Genomic DNA, 21,318 nt, shown 5'->3' on the forward strand with positions numbered 1-21,318 from the left:
ACTCACCAGTGAAGCCGGAAATGGCAGTAGGGGATCAAATGCCCAGAGACGGAGAGGGGTGGGCGGGGGCAGGGGAGGAATTCTAAAGTGCCTGCTGCCTTTCTGTTGTAATATGAAGTCCCCAGCCGCTTGACACTGGACTGAGCCCCGAGTAGTTGTGGGAGGATGCCGCACAAACCCCTAATGCTGGCCGGGTATACAGTAGGTGCTCACTGTGCACCAACTGGACCAGGTTTAGGTCTTGAGCAATAAGATCTTGTAAGGCTGTCTGACCTTTGAAACATGGCAGGGAAGGACATGGCTCCCCAGTCCTGCTTTGCCTGGTTAGCATGTCCTGGGTGACCCCTGGGTCCAAGTTCTAAAGCCCAGAGTCAGCTGAACATGGTGGGGTGGGATTTTTCAGGAGTGGAGAACATGGGCTTGGTAACCAAACAGACTCTGGCTCAATCCCAGCTCTTCCATTTCTAAAATGGGGATAATGATACCTATTATATAACTGGTATAATATGTATTATATATTATTATATAATATATAATATATACATATATAATACATATAACAATATATATGATTAATATAAAATATGTATTATATATAATCATGTAATAGTAGTGTAATAATAATACTACCCTTCCTGACATCTTTCTCATCCTGAGAGTGCTGGGTGGCACATGTCTGTGCCTCCTCTCATCCCTCAGCACCCCACTCTGTGCCCTGCAGGGTGTTCCAAGGAGCAGCCATGGCCACCCTGTACCCATCTCTGGAGGACCTGAAGGTGGACCAGGCCATGCAGGTAACCTGCCAGGCTGTTAGCCTGGGTGCCCTGATGGGGCTTTGGGATTACCCCAGGGTAGCTAAGGGAGGCTGGTCTTGGGTCAAGGCTGGAGGCCTTTGGGAGTTCCTTATTGGCCCCAAGGCATGCGGGTCCCCAGTGCAGGGGCTGCTGGCAGAGCAGGTGTTCAGAGGCCAAGGCAGTGGGATCACAGCAGGTGGAGAAGACGAGCAGCTGCAGACAGGCCTGTGTCTGGTGCCTGCTTAGTCCCAGTGCTTCCTCCATTGGGGTTCGTGCAGACCCCATGCTCTACGGCAAGCTTCCAGGGTAAACCCTGTGGCTGTGGTGTTTGGCGTACTCAGCCTCCAGAAGCCCTTTCCTCCTTCCATTCTACATGAGGTCCTAGGGGGTTTTGAGAACTGGGGGCTTTTTGACTGACAATTACCTTGGCCACCGCAGGTAGTAAATGAGCTGTGACATTCGGTGGGTTGCAGGCCCTTGGGAGAACCTCCCTCCTGAGGCATGGAGGTGTGCGAAGCCACATTTATTGAAAGGTTGGATACCCACTCAGGCCACGAGCATACCTATTGCCCTGACCCCCATCCTCAGGGAGCCCCAAGCTCCAAGGGCTCTGGGGTTCTGACCACAGCTGAGCGGCACTCCCCTTCCATCCCCAGGCCCAGGCCAGAGCCGTACCCAGGATGCCTGCCCTGCCAGTACGGGGAAAAGGGGACTCCCAGCCTCCAGGTGAGTGATGGGGATGGGGTGCTTTGAGCCGAGAGTGACTTCTGCTGGCCGTTTCCGAGCGCCTGCCTCTTGCCTGCCACAGAGCCACAGGCACTGTGTACAGTTGTCCCCCTACTTTGAGGGGGACACCGAAAAGCTGTGACCTTGTGAGGGCCCCAACGGCCCTGACTTAGGGCCACCAAGGAAGGCTGCGTGAGGAGACCAGGATGTATGCGGTGGCCCTGGGGCTGCTCTGGCTATCTTGACTGGTCCTGCGGTAGCAAACTTGAGCTCAGGCCCAGCTCCTCTCCTTACCGTGCAGTTTCCCAGAGCTGCCTTTGAGTTGGCTGGTGCCAAATAAAGCTAACTAAGCTGAACACCAAAGTGATCCATGAGGGGCTGTGTCCCAGGCTGCTCCTGGGGGAAGCAGACCACCTGAGGGGAGGACCCACATTGCCAGCGAGTATTCCCAGGGCTGCAGAGCCGTCTCAATAATATACTGCATTCCTGAGAGTAAACACCCTCTCGGGCCCTTTTGTTTCTTAACAAAGATGAGTGACCACTTGGGAGCCAGGCAGGTGTGGCCAAGCTCATGGCCAGAATAACATCTTTCTCTTCTCCCCCTTCCCTTCCCATCAGTTTTGTACCCTAATCTGGCAGAACTGGAAAACTATATGGGTCTTTCCCTCTCCAGCCAGGAAGTCCAGCAGAGCCTGCCTCAGACTCCAGAAGGTGCCAGTGTAGGTATTTGTCTCTTGCCTGATGCGGGCCCTCCTTCCTTGGTCTTGCATTTAAACAGATTTGTATCTCCTCTCTCTATAGCATCCCTGAGGTTCTGTTTCCTGATGATATGTTTCCCTTTGAGCCTTCATGAGAAGTGCCATGGGGTTTCATGGTTTCCTGCAGGCCTTGGGGCTAGAGGGCCACTGCCTGCCCTTTGACCTCTGACCTGCTGGCCTGAGCTTGCTGGATGAGAAGGGAGGACGTCAAACCTGGCCTGAGCCTGGGTGCTTCTAATGAGGGGCTGCCTGTGACTTGGGAGCAGCTGCATGGTTAGACAGAGCCTGTGAGGAGGAGCTTGTCAGCCCCCAGTCCCCAAATGAAATAATAATGCTTAACCCTTGTTCTCTATGACTTCAGGGAGCAAACAAACAAACAAACAAACAAAAAACATAACATAGAAATATTCACTCCTGAAAATGTATTCACTTATAGACTCAGTCCTGAAACTGTCTCCCCATCAGCTTCAACATTCCCGGTTGGTCCATTGTGCTGGTCCAGTGCAAATCGATTGCAAAGTGCAAATACAAATCTTGGTAAGGCTGTGGGATTTCATGAAATTGATAGAAGTGACGATGAGAGCTGCCACACTGACACATGATTTCACAGGAGAAATCAGCAAGGATGAGGACATGTAGGATCCTGAGCAAAGTTGGTGACACCCTGGAGTGGTTTTCCAAAATGACGCCCTTGACAGTCATGTAGGCAAGCACACACAGGAAGCAAAGTAGGTCACATTGTCCAATTTTAATCCACTGATTGATCTCTCTTTGGTCAATACCCCAGACAACCTAAATTTGATGAAAAAAAATGACAGATAATGCACTTTCATAATTAAAATTTTTAATTATTTTTAGTTTTTCTTTTTACATAATCGGAGATTCAGTCAGGAAGTTGCCAAGACAGAGAAGTCCTCTGTACCCTTCAGCCAGTTTTCCCAGTGGTTCCATTTTATGTAACTGTACTGTAAGGTCAAAGCCAGGCATTTTCCATTGGTGCCGTGTGTCTAAGGCCCTGTGTCTTTTCGTCACCTGCAGCCGCCAGCCCAATCGAGATACAGAACTACATCACCACAAAAGTCTCCCTCGCGCCGCCCCTTTGTGATCATGCCCAGCCTCCCCTTCAGCATCCTCAGCCCCTTGGCAGTCACTAGCATGCTTTTGTCCCTATGATTTTATCATTTCAGAAGGTTATGTAAGTGAAATCACATGGTGTGTGACCTTTTCCGATGGGCTCTTTCCACTCAGCATTGTGCCCTGGAGATCCTTCCAGGCTGTCGCCTGTTGCAACAGTTCATTCCTTTTTATTGCAGGATTGCGTGGCTATAGCTCAGTTTGTTTAACCTCTTGAGGGACATTTTGGTTGTTTCCAGTTTTTGTCTGTTATAAACTAAGATATTACAGATGTTTGTATACAGATTTTGGTACAGACATAAGTTTTCATTTCTCTGGGATAAACACCCAGGAGTGCAATTCCTAGGTAGTGTAATACATGTATGGCTAATTTTTTTTAGAAAGAAACGGCCAAACGATTTTCAGAGTGGCTGTATTATTTTATTTTCCTGCCAACACTGCATGAGTGTTTTGTTGGCACATCTTTGCCAGCATTTGATATTATCACTATTTTAAATTTTACTCATGGTAGGTGTGTGGTGATGCCTTATCATGGTTTTTATTTGCACTTTCCTAATGGCTAGTGATGTTGAACATCTTTTCATGTGCTTATTTGCCAGCTGTATATTCTCTTTGGTAAAATGTTTCTTCATATATTTTGCTTATTTTCTAAATGGATTATTTTTTAAAGTCAACTTTCGAGACCTTATTCTAAAGTCCTTTGTCATTTGATTTGTAAATATTTTTCTCCCACTGTGTAACACCTTTCATTGTATTAAAAGAGTTTATTGGAGAACAAAAAGTTTTCAATTTTGATGAGGTTCAATTTATTGATTTTTCTCTTTGTGGCTCATGCCTTGGTGTCCTAAGAAACTTGACTGAGCTCTAGGTTTCTGAAAAATTTTCCCTTTTACTTCTGAAACTCTTATAGTTTTTTGTTTAAATTTATGATTGAACTTGAGTTAATCTTTGCATAAGGCATGAGGTCACAATTCATATTTTGCCTGTGGATGTTCAGTTGCTCCCATGCCATTTGTTGAAAAGGCTCTTCTGTCTTCACTAAATCGTTCTCACACCTCTGTTAAGAAGCAGTTGCCCCTACTTGTGTGAGGCTATTTCTGGATATTCTCTCTTCTGCTCCAAAGGTCTGTCTCTCCCCAGCACCACACTATCTTGATGACTGTAGCTATACAGAAAGTCTGGAAATCTGGTAGAGTGATTTCTCCTGTTTTTCTCTTTTTTGTCAGACTAGTTTTAGCTATTCTAGTTCCTTTGTGTTTTCATGTAAAGTTTAGATTAACCTTTCCTCTATCTACAAAACATACAGACTGTGATAGGAAATGCATTAAATATGTATATCAATTTGTGGACAGTTGACAGCTTCGTCTAGTTTTTCTGATCCATCAGTACAAAATATTTCTTTATTTATTTAGACCTTTGATCAGGCTTCCCCAATAGCTCAGTTGGTAAAGAATCCGCCTGCAATCCGCCTGCAGGAGACCCTGGGTTGATTCCTGGGTCAGGAAGATCCGCTGGAGAAGGGAAAGTCTACCCACTCCAGTATTTGTGGGCTTCCCTTGTGGCTCAGCTGGTAAGGAATCTGCCTGCAATGCGGGAGACCTGGGTTCAATCCCTGGGTTGGGAAGATCTCCTGGAGAAGGGAAAAGCTACTCACTCCAGTATTCTGGCCTGGAGAATTCATCCATGGGGTGAAAGGAGTTGGACATGGCTAAGTGACTTTCACTATCAAACTCACAATACATTATATTAAAAACAACAGTAATGAGTACTCAAAATTTATCTTTTTAATAACTTCTCTATTTTCTACTAATATCTGTCCTACTGAGGTTATTTCAGTTTTTATCTAAAGGTAGAAATATCATATGATGATGTGATGAGAATTCCATGGACTGTACATTCCATGGGGTTGCAAAGAGTCAGACATGACTGAACGACTTTCATTTCAGTTCACTTCACTTCTTTGATCTCTTTTATCAGTGTTTTGTCATTTCCAGCATACAATTCCTGTATATGTTTTATTAGCTCCACACCTAAGTATTTCTTTCTTTTTTTTTTTAGCGATTGTACGTGGTATTGTATTTTTAATTTCAGTTTCCACGTATTCATTGTTAGTATATAGAAGTACAATTGATTTTTTGGTATGCATTGGTCTTGTGTCCTGTGACCTTGTTGAACTCACTTATGAGTTCTAGGAGTTGATCTGTAGATTCTTTGGAATTTTCTAGTAAAGCATCTTCTCATCTGAAAATAGGGACCATTTTATGTTTCTTTTCCAATCTATATGTCTTTTATTTCCTTTCCTTGCCTTACTGATCGGGCTAGTTCTTCCATTACTGTATTTAACAGTAGTGGTGGGAGTGGACATCTTTGCCTTGTTCCAGATCTTTTGATGGGGGGAATAGTATTCACTCATCTTGATACTTTTGACAAAATTTTTTTCAAGGCAGAAATCAACTTGAGCTCCTTTACCCCCTCATTGTTCACGATTTTCTGTGAATCTTTTTATTTTAAGTGGATTTTAAAAGGTTCTTCTGACACCAAGTTGTCTTGGAAAATGAAGACCCTTTTTCTATAATACGCACCTGTCCTCCAGGCTCTGTTTTCCTGGCTGTGTTTTTTGGGGGTGTGGACTTTGACGCCCCCTAGCGGCTTCATGGCGCCATGTGTCCTCTTGCTCGCAGGAGGTATGTGTGTGGTCTGCGGTGGGCTGGAGCTCAGGGTCCACCCCGTTCTCTTTTCCCAATCCCTGTTCCCACGCTTGGACCCTTGAGGCACGAGGCCCCACGGCGCTGGCTGACCTCTTCTCCCCTGTGGTCTGCAGGCAGCGGGCTCAGGCCCCTCGCCGGGCCAGGTGGTGGCGCCGGTGTCCGGGAACAGCCTGGGCGCACTGCGTGCGGAGATCAAGCCCGGGGTGCGCGAGATCCACCTATGCAAGGACGAGCGTGGCAAGACCGGGCTGCGGCTGCAGGCCATCGACAAGGTGGGGCTGGGGTCGGGCGGGAGGGGAGGGGCCCCGCGGAACGCAGAGAGAGAGATCGCGTGCTGGACTGCGCCTGCCTGCGGCCCGAGCTGCCCGCGGGAGCCAAGGTTCACCTGAGCCCTAGACAGGCTCGTCCTTTCCATCGCCTCCCATAAGGCGCTTGCTCTGGGCTTGCTCTGGGTTGTGCTAGGGACCCTCCACTTGCCCCTCCTGGGACTTCATGCCTCCTTGCTCCCCACTCACAGGGATCTGGCTTCTGGGAGGCTTTCTGAAGACAGTGTAAGGCGAAGGGTGTGGGGGTGTTGGTTCGGATGCCAGCATGAGAGGCCTTGTAGTCTGGTGACTGGGGATGCAACCACTAGTTGGAATTCCTGAAAGTGTTAGTTGCTCAGCCATGTCCAACTCTTTGTGACCTCATGTACACAGAGCTGCAGTCCCAGGGCCCAGTGGGCTCTGAGAAGATCAGGAGGCAAACAGCAGCCCAGGAGGAGGCACCTGGGCTCAGGTTGGGCTGGGGGAACTGACTGCGGGCTCGCCTCCTCCAGGGGCTCTTCGTGCAGCTGGTCCAGGCCAACACCCCTGCATCCTTGGTGGGGCTGCGCTTTGGGGACCAGATTCTGCAGATTGATGGACGTGACTGTGCTGGGTGGAGCACGGACAAAGCCCACCAGGTGGTGAAGAAGGCATCGGCCGAGAAGATTGTCATAGTCGTTCGGGATAGGTGAGCACCCGGGTCCCAGGAGCCTGTCAGTCTGCCCTTGGTTATGCCCCAGGCCCAGCTCACCATCCCTCCCTGCCAGGCCGTTCCAGCGGACCATCACCATGCACAAGGACAGCACAGGCCACGTCGGCTTCGTCATCAAGAAGGGGAAGATCATCTCTTTGGTCAAAGGGAGTTCCGCGGCCCGCAATGGGCTCCTCACCAACCACTATGTGTGTGAGGTGAATGGGCAAAACGTCATCGGGCTGAAGGTAAGCAAGGCGGAGCATGGCTCCATCCCAGGACCTCAGGGACTGGGCGATTGAGAGGTGGTGGGAAGGTTCGTGTCTGTGGGTAGGCTGCCGCCCCCACCCAGCTTCAGATCCTCATCCTAAGGCTGCTGCAGGGATTCAGTGAGACAAAGGTTCAAGTGCTCCGAGCACAGTGCAGACACTAAGTGCTCAGTAAATGCTCGCTGTTGTTACTTACTCATGAAGGCCAGAGGTGTGACAGCAGGTGGTGGTGGCAGTGATGACGTGTGTAAGGAAACAGGTGTCCGGGGCGGGGGTGAGGGGCTCCTGGCTGCACGGACTACTCTGTGTGATATTTCTGTTTGTATCCTGGATCATGTTCACTAATAGGAATATTTTAGGAAATGGCTCTTCAGAAGCCCATTGCCTACCTCTTTCCTCTCCCCAACAGTGTGTGTGTGTGGTGAGTTTTATCTTTAAATACAAGAAGGAGCAAATGGTCTGGGGACAGTGCTGTGATGTCGACTAGGGGACAGGGTGGGTGCCTTCGGGGAATGGACCCCAGAAGAGGATAAGTCACATGGCTTCTGGTCCCTGGACAAATGAGAGCGGTTTATCCTGGTTGATGCCACCAGGACTGAAAGCGGTTCTTAATTCCAGTTGTGATTTAGAGTGAGGGTCCCCCCACTCCAGCATCCAGGGCTTTGGGGCTCGCAGGCAGGTGGAGGTGGCCTGGGGGGTCTTGCCATCTCACCCCACAGATGACACAGTCTTGTGAGCCACGACCCCTCCCTCATAAGGGCCATCCCCAAGTCACTCTTGTCACACATCATCTCCCCTGTGCCTGACGGTCTGGTCCCATCTAGCACATCTTCTCCCATTGATCCTGGCACAGCTAGGAAAACACACAGCCAAGTCGGGGGTCTATGTAAAGTCAAGGTCACAGTCTCCAGGTAAGGGCCAGAGGCTCGGCTCGTGCATTAGCATTCAGCTTTGGGCTGTTCGGCACACTCTCTGTAGGTGCTACTTGTGTCTTGTTCTCCCCACAATCTGAACGGCTTCTGCAGGCCTTTCTTTTTGCTGGTCAACAAGATTAAGAGGAAGAGGTACCCCACGGCCTCGGCTCAGGCTGACAGGAGCCCAGAGAAGAGGGTGGGTGGGTGTGCCTACTGTCCCCCCTTGTCCCCCCACTGCAGTGTGGTTCTCTTTCTGCTTTGAGGTCAGAATCCTGGTGTGACTGGGGCCCAGGAGACAGCATACGCATGTGGTTGGTGGGATTCCCGGGGCTCTTTGGGGGAAGTCATGTCCGTGAGGCCTTTCGGTATCAGGCCCACATAGGCCCTCGAGGTGAGGGTAGGAGAGGTCAGTCTGTTTTACTGAGAGAGCCTCAGATGGGAGGCCCACATTCTTGCTTGAGCTGGGGGCCTGCCACCCTCACTCAAGGGACAACCTATTCCCTACCGTCATTGTCAGTGGTGGACTCCAGCAGGGCCACGCTGACCACTTCACAGAGGTGCCTCAGAGTTGCCCCTGGCCCCCAAGGTGACCGTCACTCACCTCTTCTCCAGGACAAAGAAGTCACAGAGATTCTGGCCACCGCCGGGAACATCATCACCCTGACCATCATCCCCACCGTCATCTATGAGCACATGGTCAAAAAGTAAGGCTGCCCCCCTCCCCTCCGCCCCGGCCCCCCTCCCCTCCTCCCTACCCCCTCCCCTCCCCACCTTCTGGCTGCCGGCTTCTGGTAACTTGGGGTGAGGCAAGGGAGGCACAGGTTTTGGGGGGAAAGGGGAGAAGGTGCTGCCAGTTTTGGCGACTGTCCTTGTTGCTGTATCTAGGTTGTCCCCGACCCTGCTCCACCATACCATGGACCACTCCATCCCTGACGTCTGAGGCCGCGGGACAACAGCTCAACCCTGTCACCCTCCTGCCAGAAAGGGAATGTCCGTGCCTGCGGAGGCGTGCTGCCTGGGGGCGGGGCCGTCTCAGGGGGCGGGGTCTTCTCAAGGGGGCGTGTTCCGGGCGGGGCGACAAGGCATCCTGTGCGCCTGTTATTTACATACACTGGCCTTGTTGGAGTCTCAGCCACTCAACTGGGCTAAGGCCGGGACAGGGCCCACAGGCAGCCATTCTCTGTGCTGATTTAAATGCTCGTCACGTCGGCCGGCCAGCTAAACACTTTCTAAAGTTGCAGCTGGGTCCCTTTCAAATTTTTGCCTCTACCAGTAAAACAGTTCCATGTTTTGAGAACAGAAATACTTTTCTTTTTTTTTGTAAGAATTGTTTCTTTTTCCTTTACTTGTTCTTCGTCACAAACTGTATAGAGTTTTAACCCTTCACGGTCTTTTGAATAAAGATTTGATTTTAAATAAAATCCCTTCCTCAGAAGTAATTGATATTCCAGAATCCTCAGTCCCATTACGCACCAGTGTTGGTTGTCTTTTAAGCAGTGGTGAGACCAAGGCCTTTTCTATGCATTGCCTCTGACAGCATGGCTTGGCTTGGCCTGGCCAGAGTCACATGCTGCCTGTTGGTGTGAGGCTGGGATGACTGGGTGGTGGTGGGGGACAGTGTGGGCTCTGGAAGGGGGCACCAGCCTTAGAGCGCCCCCTGCTCAGTGACTCCAGCTGGCTTCTGCATCTGTAGGTGTGAAAATCACCTCAGGGGTGCTGGAGAGGATGGAATGGGTGCACTCTCAGGGCCCAATGGGGCTGACACCGAGGGGGTGCCAAGTGACCCCCAAGTGACGCATGGTAGAGCTGAGCCAACTTGCAGCTCTCAGGTTCCCTCGACCTCAGGAAAGGTATCTGCCCACTCAGCTCTTTCCAGGGTGTGAGTTTTGACTCCCATGTGGGCGGGGACAGTGTGAGTCCCCTTCATCCCTCTCACTGCCCCAAAAGACACAATATAAAGAAAACAGGCAATGGATCTGGTTGTGTTTTCATGCTTTAATCCAGAGCTGTTCTGCTGTAGGTACAACTCTGTCAGATCAAAAGGACAAAGGAGACAAAGTGAAGACCCCTCCCCACCTCCCACCCCCTTCCTGTATCCCCTGAATTCTCTGTCAAGGGCATGGCTGAATATAACAGTGCACTATGACTTGTTTATACTGACCCCTAGGTCACAGAGGGGTCATGAGTTCACTGGGCAGAGGCCCCACTGTAGGCCTCCACCCCAGAACTTTGTCACTTGCCCCCTGTGCTGCCCCCACAAGGTGCTGCCAGGTACCCTGGTGCTACTGGTGACTGGGAACGGTGTTCATTGTAGAGCTAAGTTATCCCCTTGGGAGATATGTGGAATAAACTTCACTTGAGGCCAGCTCTCTGAGCAGAGTACTGCCCCTGACTCTGATTCCTGCTTGAGCCTGCACCAGGGGAGGAGCAGGGCCAACCCCTGCCTGGACCCCACAACTGAGGGGAAGCCAATTCTGGCAGCAGCGCTCCAAGGGGCCAGCAGTTCCAAAAGGTGATTCCTGAGAAGTGTTGCTCAGGATCTAATCAGCTCCAGCCAGAGGCTGGGGAGAGGAGGAGGCCCCCGAGATTTCTGCTGTAGAAGCAGAGGGCAGGAGAGAAGGTCACAGCCCAACAGGAGGAGGTATTAAGCAGGGAGGAAAAGGGGAGCCTTGGAGGATGAGCACTCAGCGGGAGGCTCTGGGGCCCTGGCCTTGCCTCCAGCCCCACATTCTGGGCCCTGCAGTCTGGGCTTGGAGCCTGAGCCGGCGGGCCACTGCCTCTTACCGCCGGAGCTGCCCAGGCAGCTCTGCCCCTTTTGCATAGATGCGGGATCCCGAACACACACACGCACACAGGCACAAGCTGGAGCCTGGCCGACACGGTCCCAGCACCTGTCCCGGGCTTGGGCCGAAGAGTCGCCTCCTCCATTGACAAGAGACAAAGCCTGTCGAAGGTCCCACCAGCCCCACAAAAGAGAGGACCCGGAGTGGGCTGGGGGGCCTCTGACCAGGCAGGCAGGTCTCAGGCCAGAGCAAGAGTAGAGGGTGGCACCAGTTCCTCTCACCTTGTCCACACACCTGAGTCCACACTCTTCCCGAGGGGCTGTTCAGAATTAGGGACAGAGTGGACCACGGCCCCGGCCCTGAACACGTCCACCAAAACACAAGACACAGTAGGAAGGCCACAGACAGCAGGACGCAGACAGGAGCAGAGGGGCTACGCAGCTCGACTAGATTCCAGGGATGAAAAATATATAGATTTTATGTTGTCAAATATAGTCATACCTTTATTTTCTTGGCAAAGCTTTTGACTATTTCTAAGGAGACACTGCGCAGCTCCGTGAGTACACGGCACAAGGCGGGGTCCATGGCCAGTCTTAGCTTGGGTTTGGATGGGGGCTGTCCACTGCCCCTCCATGTCATGACCCCAGGGTCCCGTGGGGCAGCCCAGCCCTGCCCCCAGAGTTCAGGTTTGGTTCGGCTGGGATCAGGGGGAGCTCCACAAAGGATGGCAGGTCTGAGGCCTGGAGTGAGGACAGGCGGGCTTCAGAGGCGCAAAGCACGTGGCTGAGGGGCTCTCCCCCAGCTGGTGGAGAGGCTGGCTGCCCACCCCCAGGGCATGCAGGCGTCCCCCGCACCAGCGGAGGTACAGAGAGGAAGGGCAGAGTCCAGGTGACAGCTGCTGAAACAGCGGGGGTGGGCAAGCCACTTGGGCAGAACTAGAGTGGCCGCCTAGGTCAGAGGGCTGAGTAAGATACAGGGTCCCACCAATGCTCCCCACCCCTGCTCCAATGTAGGGCGTAACTCTGAGGAGTGGGTGGGGTGAGTAGACAGGTATACGCCCTGAAGGGGAAGAGGACTGGGTTTACTCTGTTAAATAAAAATGCTAATAAAGTGTCAGCAGTTTTGCTGGGGGACCCAGACGTGGTCCCAGGGAAGGAGGGGGGCCCAGTGAACCTTTCCAGGTTGACCGGGCTTGGGCTGGAAGCCCTACTCCATTCCCACCTAGGAAACATCCCAGAGCACCCTGCTTTGGCCTGGACAGACATTACGGCTTCAGCACCTCATTTTGCCATTTATCCTGCTGAATATTCCTCCAGAGGCAGATAGGTGTAAGATTTAGGAAACTTCATCCTAGAAAGCAAGCAGCCACCTCACGGGAGATCCTGGGATGCATGAGAACCAAGCCCCAAAATGAACATAGTGCAAAGCAGAAGTTGGTCCTAAGGTCCCTGGAGAAACTTGGGCAAGCTCCAGGGGCTGGAGTGAAACCAGCTGGGGTTGCTGAGTCCAGCCCTGCCTCCCAGGCTGCAGGGCCTCATCTCAGAGGCTGGAGAAGCCCCCTTGAGCTGCCAGCCCCATCTCCTTCTCTGGTGCTGGCAGAGTCTCCAGATGGGAGCTGGGGCTCAGGCCAGTCTGGCTCTCACAGAAGAATGACCTGACACCCTCAGAAGCTCCAAGAGGAAAACGTGAGATGGGGAAGGTCTGAGATGAACAGACAGACAGGGGACCCATACTGTCTTCTGCCACCTGTTGCCCATCACTATCTTTCCTCCAGCCCGTGGCCTGATTGTGCTCCCAGATCCCAAGTGGGGAGAAAGAAGTCTGAAGAGGCTGGAGCTCAGCACATGCCAAGTGGTTCCAGACCTTCTCTGAGCCCCAGTCCCCTGCCTGTACTTTGGGTCACAGCTGCCTCCATCTGAGGAGATAATACTGGCCCAGAAGCCTGGGCTGAGGGCAAGGGGTGGCTTGGGAGACAAGGCCTGGGGTACACAGGGGAACAGACAGGACCTGGGGGCAGGGATGGGGAGGCTGGGCTGACAAGTCAAGGCTGGCCTCCCTGGATCATCACACGGGAGACTTCCTGAGCAGCGGCTGCCCTGTGTGGGGGCCTGGGGGGCAGGGGGCTGGGGTGGGGGCCTCGCCACTGTCTCTCTCTGCAGTGTGTCTGATCAGCGGGCCTCCTGGCTCTCGGTCTCTCTTCCCTTCTCTCCTGTCGCAGTTTTCGGACACCTTCCCCCAACCTTCACTCCCAGCCTCTGATACGGTAATCATCCTGAAAAAGCCACCTCCAAACCCCAAACTAAAGAAATAAGATGATGCCCCAGGGGAAGGTGTGAGAGGGAGGGTGGCACCCCTACAATCGGTAGTTGGGCCGTGGGAGCCTCTGCCCAGGCCGGCCCTCCTCAGAGCTGGGAGCTGCCTCCAGTGGTCGTGCCAGCGGCGCTCGGGCCCTGATGGCTCAGCGAGCGGCAGCTGATCCTGCGGATGGAGTGCAAGGCCACGGTGCAGCAGCCCCGCAGCAGGGAGCTGATGTTGTAAATGGGCTGGCCCTGGCGCCGCTGGGAGCGGCAGAGCCAGGCCACTGTGGGCACGGCGGGCACCACCACAGCCAGCAGATCCACGATGTAGTGGCGGCTCCAGTAGCTCTTGGGCTCCTTCTCGGCCGTGGCTGCCTCCTCCTCCTCTTCCACGGGGCATGCCACGCTCACCGACGGGCTGGGGTTTGGGTGGGCACCAGGGCGGTGTGGGGTGGGCCCCCAGGTGATGGGCTCCGGGGCCTCCAGCTCGTCCCCCACCGTCACCACCACTGCAGAGTTGGGGTCTTTGGGCCCCGGGGGGTGGGGATCTGGTTCCGGGTGCCTGTCCCCTGACTCGGGGACCATCCCACAGACCTGGGCCTGGGTCACTTTCTCCAGGATGGTGTCCAGGTCAGGCTGGGATGGCACGAAGTCCGTCTGGATGGCGCGCTCCTGCATGCAGCTGGCCTGCACGCCGGCCTCCGTGCCACACAGCAGCTTCTCATAGGTGTTGCTGGCGGGGAAGCGGGGCCCCAGGCTGAAGGAACTGTGTAGAGACGAGGGTTCCTCGGGGCCACAGTCCACCCCTGACGACAGCAGGCTGCTGGCCTCCAATGCCTCCGTCCGGCTCAGGGTGTCATCATTGGCCGTGAAGCCGCTGTCGACCCCATCCTCGGCCGAGGTGCCAGGGTGGTCCCCGGGCGGGCGGTCACCGCAGACAGCGGGGTCGCTCAGCTTGGTGTAGGTGGAGCTGCGGGTGAGAGAGCGGGCCGGGGAGCCACCAGCCGACTCGGCCGCACCGTCCTCCTTGGCCAAGCCGTTCTGGGCCACTTCCATGCTGTGCAGCAGTGTCTCCAGCTTCTTGTTCTGGATGTTGATGTCCACGAAGTACTTCTGCAGCCCCTTGTCCTTGTCGATCAGGTTGTTCTTGACGGTGTCGATGACCTGCTTGAGCTGCTTGATCTCCTTGCGGGCCTCCTTCAGGGCCAGCTGGGCCTCCACGCGGTGGCACTCCTCCTCAATCCAGTCCTCCTGCATGCGTGACAGCTGCGTCTTCAGGTCATCGATCTCTGTGTCCCTGTGAGCGGATGAGACACCTGCGCTCATCACCTGGCCGGGTGCTCCACTAAGGACAGGCAAGGAGGGGGGTGTCCCCAAGGACAAAAAGCACTAAAAACAAAGGAACGAGTCGATGCCTTCTTCCTCATCCTCTTTATTCCACCAGGGAAGCAGTGGGAGTGGGAGAGGGGTAAGGGGTCAGGACAGAGGAGCCACCCCCTTGGGGGACAAGAAGCCACCATCGCATTCCCACCCCCTAGAGCCGAAATGCCGACGACTGTCCACTTTGACATCCACTACCCAAAGAAGAGAGTCGATGATGAAGACCTCAGTTTAAAAATGCAATTGCTATAAAAACTTAGTACATCCATTTAAAACTCTTTAACATAAAACAACAAAAATGAAACCTAAAATCTCTGCTCTGCCCAGAGCGATGCGGCCTTCTACAAAAGCCGGTGGTGGAAATTTTCAGTGGAAGGTTATTTGACCAGAGACTGCGGGGAGAGGGGGACAAACCACTCCGTTTTTACGAGAGAAATTACTGCCGTGAACATAGCTGATAATGTTACACCTTCCCTCTAGGGGAGAGTGAGAAGTGGTGGATGAGTCCGAGGAGCGTGATGAGAACAGAGTGGCTGTCTTATCTGTGCCAGATGTGCCCTTCTTGTAAGTACTGTCGAGAGGAGAGGCCCAGAAGATTGCTGAAAAGGGCACAGAGCTACTCCCAAGAGGAGTGGCAAGAGCAGGCAACAGACTGTCAGAAGAGTCTCGGCCAGAAACTCTCAGGCTTTTAAAATCCCTGAGGCTTAGATGAATCTGGGGGGCAGTGCAGGGGAGGGAGGTGAAGTAGGAAATGATGCCGTCTAGTCCAGAGGAAAAGCCGGGGTGAAACTCATCAGGATGAGCTAAAAGCAGTAACAAAGGAGGAAAATCTTTCATGGAACTGAACTCAACCTGCATGCAGCCACTCATCCCAAACCCTCCATTCACATAAATAAAATCCAAATGGCATGTCCTTCACTTTGGGGTTTATAAGACCAGCAGAGTGACCAACCCAGATTCAGCATCGTGTTCTTTTCAAAGGCAGATTAGAAATTCAGGAAATGTGCCCAGAAATCTCACTCCACAAAACACTGAAAGGCCTGGGCCTGAGGGGCTGCAGGGGCCACAAGATCAGCAATGGCATCAGCTGGAAGGGGACAGAAGGGAAGGAAGGGCTGCCCAGCAGGGCACAGCTTGGCGATGGAGGTGGCGTGACAACGGGGACCTGCAGGGGCTCAGAGCCCCCACAGGTGCGGAGAAGACTGTCCACTCCTCCTGCCTCGGGGTGGAGGGCTCACCCTAGGGTAATCCTGCTCACTGACGCTGAGCCCTGGGAGGAAGGGTGAGTTTGGAAGAAGGGACTGGGTGTGATCAGCTGGGCTGGGCCCACTCCTCCTTGGAGCTGGCAGGACCCCAGAGCTGTGGCTTCCCAGCCCTGTCTCGGTCTCAGGTGGGCTGTGGGATGTTATATTTGAACTGGGTCTTGAAGGATAAATTTGCCAAGGAAGTGAGATGGGGGGAAAGGGCGTCTTGGAAGTGGGGATACAGGGTATGAAAGCACAGCGTGTAAATCCATCTTTGAGGAGCAGGCAGGCTACTGCGGGAATGAGAGCATCCCTGTTCGCAGCATGTGTGGAGGGCGACAATACAGTAAGCAGAGAATGGCCAAGTTGCTGCATGAGTCGTGGGTGGAGAGGCTGGGGAGCCGAGGTGCAGGCACGTCCAAAGCGGGGCATCCTGCCCAAACCACACAGGGCAGGTGGCCTGCTCTGAGCCGCAGGGCAGTCCTGGAAAGGCAGCAGGGAAATGGGCTGTCTGCTCCCTGAGGACGTCAGAGCAAAGGGCCAAGCAGACCCAGGGCATCACTGAGAAGAAAATGGGAAATAGAAATCCTGGCTCTGCAGATAAGGAGGCCCACAGAATGCCGCCTGTGACCTCCTCAAGTTCCAAACCACAACAAATACAGACTGAATGGGCTACTTGGCAGAGCTCTGGTCAAGAAAGATGTGGTCTTACTTACTTATTATATATATATATATATATGTGTGTGTGTGTGTGTGTATAATAGACACATTCACAGAAGAAGAAAGATTAGCAGCTGCCAAGGATGGGGTTCTTGGGGGAGAAATGGGGGCATGATTGCTACTGGGAACAGGGTTTCTTTCTGGAGTGATGAAAACATTCTAGAATTAGATACTCTTGATGGTTGCACCATTCTGTGAATGTACTAAAAAACCACTGAATTGTTTACTTTAGATAAGTGAATTGTATAGTATGTGAATTATATCTCAATAAAATTGTCATATTAAAAAAAGAAAAGATGAAGGAAGGAGTCGTCATGGTGCCCTGATCCCCCAGTGCCCTGCACGGCACCTTGTCCAGCTCAGAGTTAGCTGTGTATCTGAATCCATACAGTTTGGAGAAGATGGGTAGGTGATGCAAAGGTCAGAGGGCAGCCCTGAAATTTCCATCATAAAGAGGAAGCTGCCAGCCTGGAAAGGTGAAGGCTGGGAGGGTCAGGACTTGCCCTCAGGTCTGGAGAATGAGCTCAGACAGGCTCACAGGGTCTCTGGGAGACCCCTGGGCTGGGTGGGCGCTCAGAGAAAGGTTCCTCGCAATGGATGAGGAAGAAGGCACCTGGGCCTGAACGGTGGGTCAGGAGCCCCTGGTGACCCCCTGGGAGGAGGCCAAGGAGGGTTAACAGGTTGTTTCTTCTCCCACCCTGCTCTCCCCCGCGCCCCCCTCCGCGATGGGCAGGTCAGCTGGGAAGAATGCCCTGGGCTCCTACTCCCCAGGTAGAAAGAAGCCAGGGCACGAGAAGTTGCCAAAAGGGGCTGCCAGGCTCCGACCGAGAGAGCACTGCCTTGGAGTGAGAGGGGAGGCGGGGAGGCCAGGGAAACTGCTTTCGGTCTGGCTCTAAGCAGCCACCTGAAGCTTCAAGGAGCAGCTGAGGGAGGGAAGGGACGGGTGGGGTTTTGCGGGAGAGAGGAGCCCCCAGCCACTCCTTCCTCCCAGAGATGCCGTGGGCCCTGGCCTCCCACTCACCGGTCCTGGAGCCGGTCCTGCGTGTCCTTCAGCCGGGCCTTCAGGTGCCGGATGCACACCTCCTTCTGCTGCAGGGGCGTCAAGTACTGCTCCGGGGTTGGGGGCTTGATTCCATGGTTGTCACTGCACAGCGTGTACTTCATGGAGCGCCTGCCAGGGGGCGTTCGTCAGCGGGGAGCGAGGAAGGGGCCTGGCGATGCGCTGTGCCAGGAGCGAGGGAGCCCCGTCTACCCATCCCTGTGCCCCGCCCACTCACCCTGGAACCCCGCCCACCCATCCTGGTGCCCAGCTTCCCCTGGGTGCCTGCCTCCCTCCCGCCTCCAGCGCCTTACAGGCCAGGCCTTCCCCTGTGCCCCTGTGGGCACGAGAACACCCGGCCCTTCTGGAAGGTGGGTTTATTAAGGTTCTGAGGGAAGAACATAGCGTTGAGGTGGGGAGGTCAGGGCTTCTCTAGTGCGGGTTGGGGAGATACGTCACAGAGCATGTGGACACGCTTGGTACCACCCAGGGCAGTGCCATCTCTGTCAACCCCATCCCAGCGCTGCAGCCCAGGGTTCAGTCTCCCATCCCACAAAGTAAAGCTGAGGCAGGGAGAAGCCTCCCTCTGCATGTAATTATCCCGGGGTCTGCCTGGTGGGCAAGGACTTATCTGTTGTATATGTGAGTGACTCGGTGTGGAAATCTAATCACTGTACCGCAAGAACCATAGGAGCTGGCTCTGTGTCGTCATCATCACCATCGCCTAAACGTTCATTCTGTGTAAGGCAGGTACCGAAGTGGTAGCCTGTCTCCCTGGCACAAGGTGGGTGATAGTTAATATAAAATTAATAGTGTGTAAGTTTTCTTACTGTTCTACAACTGTGCTTTCAGAGGATCCCATTACCCTACAAGTATGCCTCTCTCTTGTAATTGGAGAAACTGCATATCAGCCTGTCATCACTGTAAGTGGTTTTTAGAAAAATGTAACAATGTTTCTCATACCATATTATGAATATGACTGTAATACTGTATGCCATAAAATTTTTATAACGATTCATTTATTAGATAGGCTAGGCTACCGTGAAGCAATCATATTGCTGCTTCTTTGTTATCAATGTATTATTATGAATACATGCATAATTATACCTGTAAGTAAATATGAATTTCTTTTTCACATGATCTTAAATACAGTGCTGTAAACATATTTTCTTGTGCTTATAATTTTCTTAAATTTTGTTTTCTCTAGTTTACTGTATTGTAAGCATATTGTTGATAGTACATATAACACACCAAATATGTGCCAATCAACTGATTATGTTATAAAGGATTCTGCTCAACAGTAGGCAGTTATGTTTTGGGGCAGCCAAATGTTATATGTGGATTTTCAACTGTACAAGGGGTCAGTGCCCCAACCCCCTTGTTGGACCAGGGTCAACTACTCTAGGACACCAGCTCATGAACACGTTCACACAAATGCAGGTGGATCCTTCCCATCTGCACATGCCCACTCATGTTCTAGAGGCACATGGGAGCCCAGATGTGCACCGACTGTTCGTAACATCGACTGTTCATAGCTGTACCCTGAGGTGGAGGCAGGCTGGACATGCACCACTCCCAGCAGCCACACTCCCCCGCATGGGGTGGTGCAGACGTGCATGTGTGGTGAGCACACCCAGGTCCCACCAGTGCCGAGGAGGAGGAATTCCCACCCAGAGGAGGCGGGAGGGCCAAGGTTTTCATCCAGGGGTGGGGAGCACCCCAATCCCACCAGCAGACCACGGCCTAGCCTCCTCAACTCACAGCTTCCTGCTTTTCCCCCAACAGAACTCCCATTTTGCGTAGGTGGCCCTGCACTCAGAACCACTAACCCTCCCTGAAGCCAGTCAGTCACACCTGGCACCCGCCAGTCACACCTGGCACCCGCCAGCACAGTGTAGACAGAATTTACTGGGGAACGTGTCCTGTCTCAGAAAACATGAGCCTGGCATAGAGGGGAGGGAGGGTTGACCTTTCGCCGTCTTCTTCCCTGGCCGTGGACCAGATGCCTGAAGGTGTCAGAGCCAGCTGTACACCAAGGATGGTGGAGGTGGGGTCCTCGACACTTTAGGGGGTCGCCCACCTCTGGCCCCTTGTTCTGAAAGCATCACCCCTAGTTTGTCTCAGCCATTGTCTTTGGTTACGTGCAGCTGAGTATGATCATATCCATCTTACAGATGGGGAACTGAAGCTCAGAGAGAAGGGACCTGCTCAAGGTCACATGCCAGGGACTGTGTTGGAGTTGGGTATGGTTAGAACACCCAAACCCCCCAGGCCCCAAGGTGTTCAGGTTCCCCACTGGCTGGGAGGCAGGAGGGAGGGGCTGGTTACCTGGGCGTGGGGCTGCTGTCACTGCCCTTGCAGGAGCCTGAGTTGCTGCTGCTACTGAGAGAAGAGGTGCCGTAGGCATCCCGCACACTCACGGGTGGAGAGGTGCGCCTGGAGGCAGGGAGAAGAGGCAGGTGCTCGTTCTGGCTGGTGGGCAGCTGCGGACACTGGGCAAACACTGCCAGGCCGCTGCGGCCCAGAGGGCCCCCACTTTGGGGTCACCGCCGGGGAGAGAAGCAGAGGGGAGGGTGGGGGGACAGAACAGACAGTGCAAATGAAGATGGAAAACCAGGATGCAGGTCCTCCTGGCTCCCCAGGACAGAGGCGGAGGCTGCGCAGGACTGTGGGCCAAGGGCGGGGCCCAGCTACCCCTAGTGAGGGTCCTCAACATCCAGGGTCCCCCAAGCCCAGAGGGAAAGGGCCCTGCGTGAATTGAGATGGAGGTGGAGACCAACGGGCAGGCAGGCGTAGGGGCAGGAGGAGGGGCATACGTGGAGTCTGGGTGAGCCCAGGTAGAAGGCTACATGCTGTCTTTGTGAGGATGGAACAACAATATTAATGATGGGAAGGATCCAGTGGTTTAAGTCTTCAGAGAACCTTTCTATCCATGGTGTCATCTGAGCCCTTAGTTCCTGAGGCAAGGGTCAGCAAGCCCATTTTAAAGATGGGAAAAATGGGGGCAATGACTTGCTCCAAGACAAGTAGGTGGTGGACTGGAGGCAGAGACCCCCTCCCCCAACTTTCAGAGGCCAAGGCTCCGGGCAAGGGGGAGACTCACCTGCGGGATCCACCAGAGGCCCGTCTACTGCCTGGCAGGGACATGGCCATGAGGCTGCGGGTCCGGGTGAGGGGCGGGATGGGCGGTGTCCCCGGGGCTGAGGAGAGAGGGCGGGTTGGGGGGGCCGTGGGGAGGGCCGGGCCCGGCCACGTCATCCTCTCGCTGGGGCCGCTGCCCGGCATGGCTTCTCCTCTCACCCTTCAGCAGGACACCCAGGACCAGGTGAGGGGCTGGCAGCCCAGGCTCTGCCCACGACTGCCTCCACCAGTGAATTTAGCAGGCTCCCACCACCCAGCTTAAAATCACGATCGTCAGAGCCTCAGGATGGCCAGAAATCATCAGTCCAGCCCCGTGTCCTCAGATGAGTGGATGGTGCCCCAGAAGAGCGAAGGCCTCCCCCCAGGTCACACTGACACTGGGGCAGGGCCTCCTGGTTGGCTCAGCCCAGCACTG

At 53.7% G+C, this 21,318-nt stretch overlaps 2 protein-coding genes across 2 annotated transcripts; one reads left to right on the forward strand and one right to left on the reverse strand.

Moving 5' to 3' along the window:
* The first annotated feature begins 740 nt into the window (after positions 1 to 740).
* SDCBP2 (syndecan binding protein 2) lies at positions 741 to 9,239 on the forward strand. Its single transcript, XM_052651184.1, has 8 exons — positions 741 to 794; positions 1,451 to 1,520; positions 2,139 to 2,239; positions 6,234 to 6,392; positions 6,938 to 7,113; positions 7,193 to 7,364; positions 8,912 to 9,003; positions 9,185 to 9,239. Exons 1-8 carry the CDS (start codon positions 741 to 743, stop codon positions 9,237 to 9,239), a joined length of 879 nt encoding a protein of 292 aa, XP_052507144.1.
* A 3,816-nt stretch (positions 9,240 to 13,055) lies between these two features.
* On the reverse strand, positions 13,056 to 21,047 carry SNPH (syntaphilin). Its single transcript, XM_052651253.1, has 4 exons — positions 20,866 to 21,047; positions 20,091 to 20,198; positions 17,745 to 17,894; positions 13,056 to 14,676 (listed from the first exon to the last, which is right to left on the reverse strand). Exons 1-4 carry the CDS (start codon positions 21,045 to 21,047, stop codon positions 13,485 to 13,487), a joined length of 1,632 nt encoding a protein of 543 aa, XP_052507213.1. The 3' UTR covers positions 13,056 to 13,484.
* Between the last annotated feature and the right edge of the window lie 271 nt (positions 21,048 to 21,318).

This window comes from Budorcas taxicolor, chromosome 13, assembly GCF_023091745.1.
Source record: "Budorcas taxicolor isolate Tak-1 chromosome 13, Takin1.1, whole genome shotgun sequence".
NCBI classification, from domain to species: domain Eukaryota; kingdom Metazoa; phylum Chordata; class Mammalia; order Artiodactyla; family Bovidae; genus Budorcas; species Budorcas taxicolor.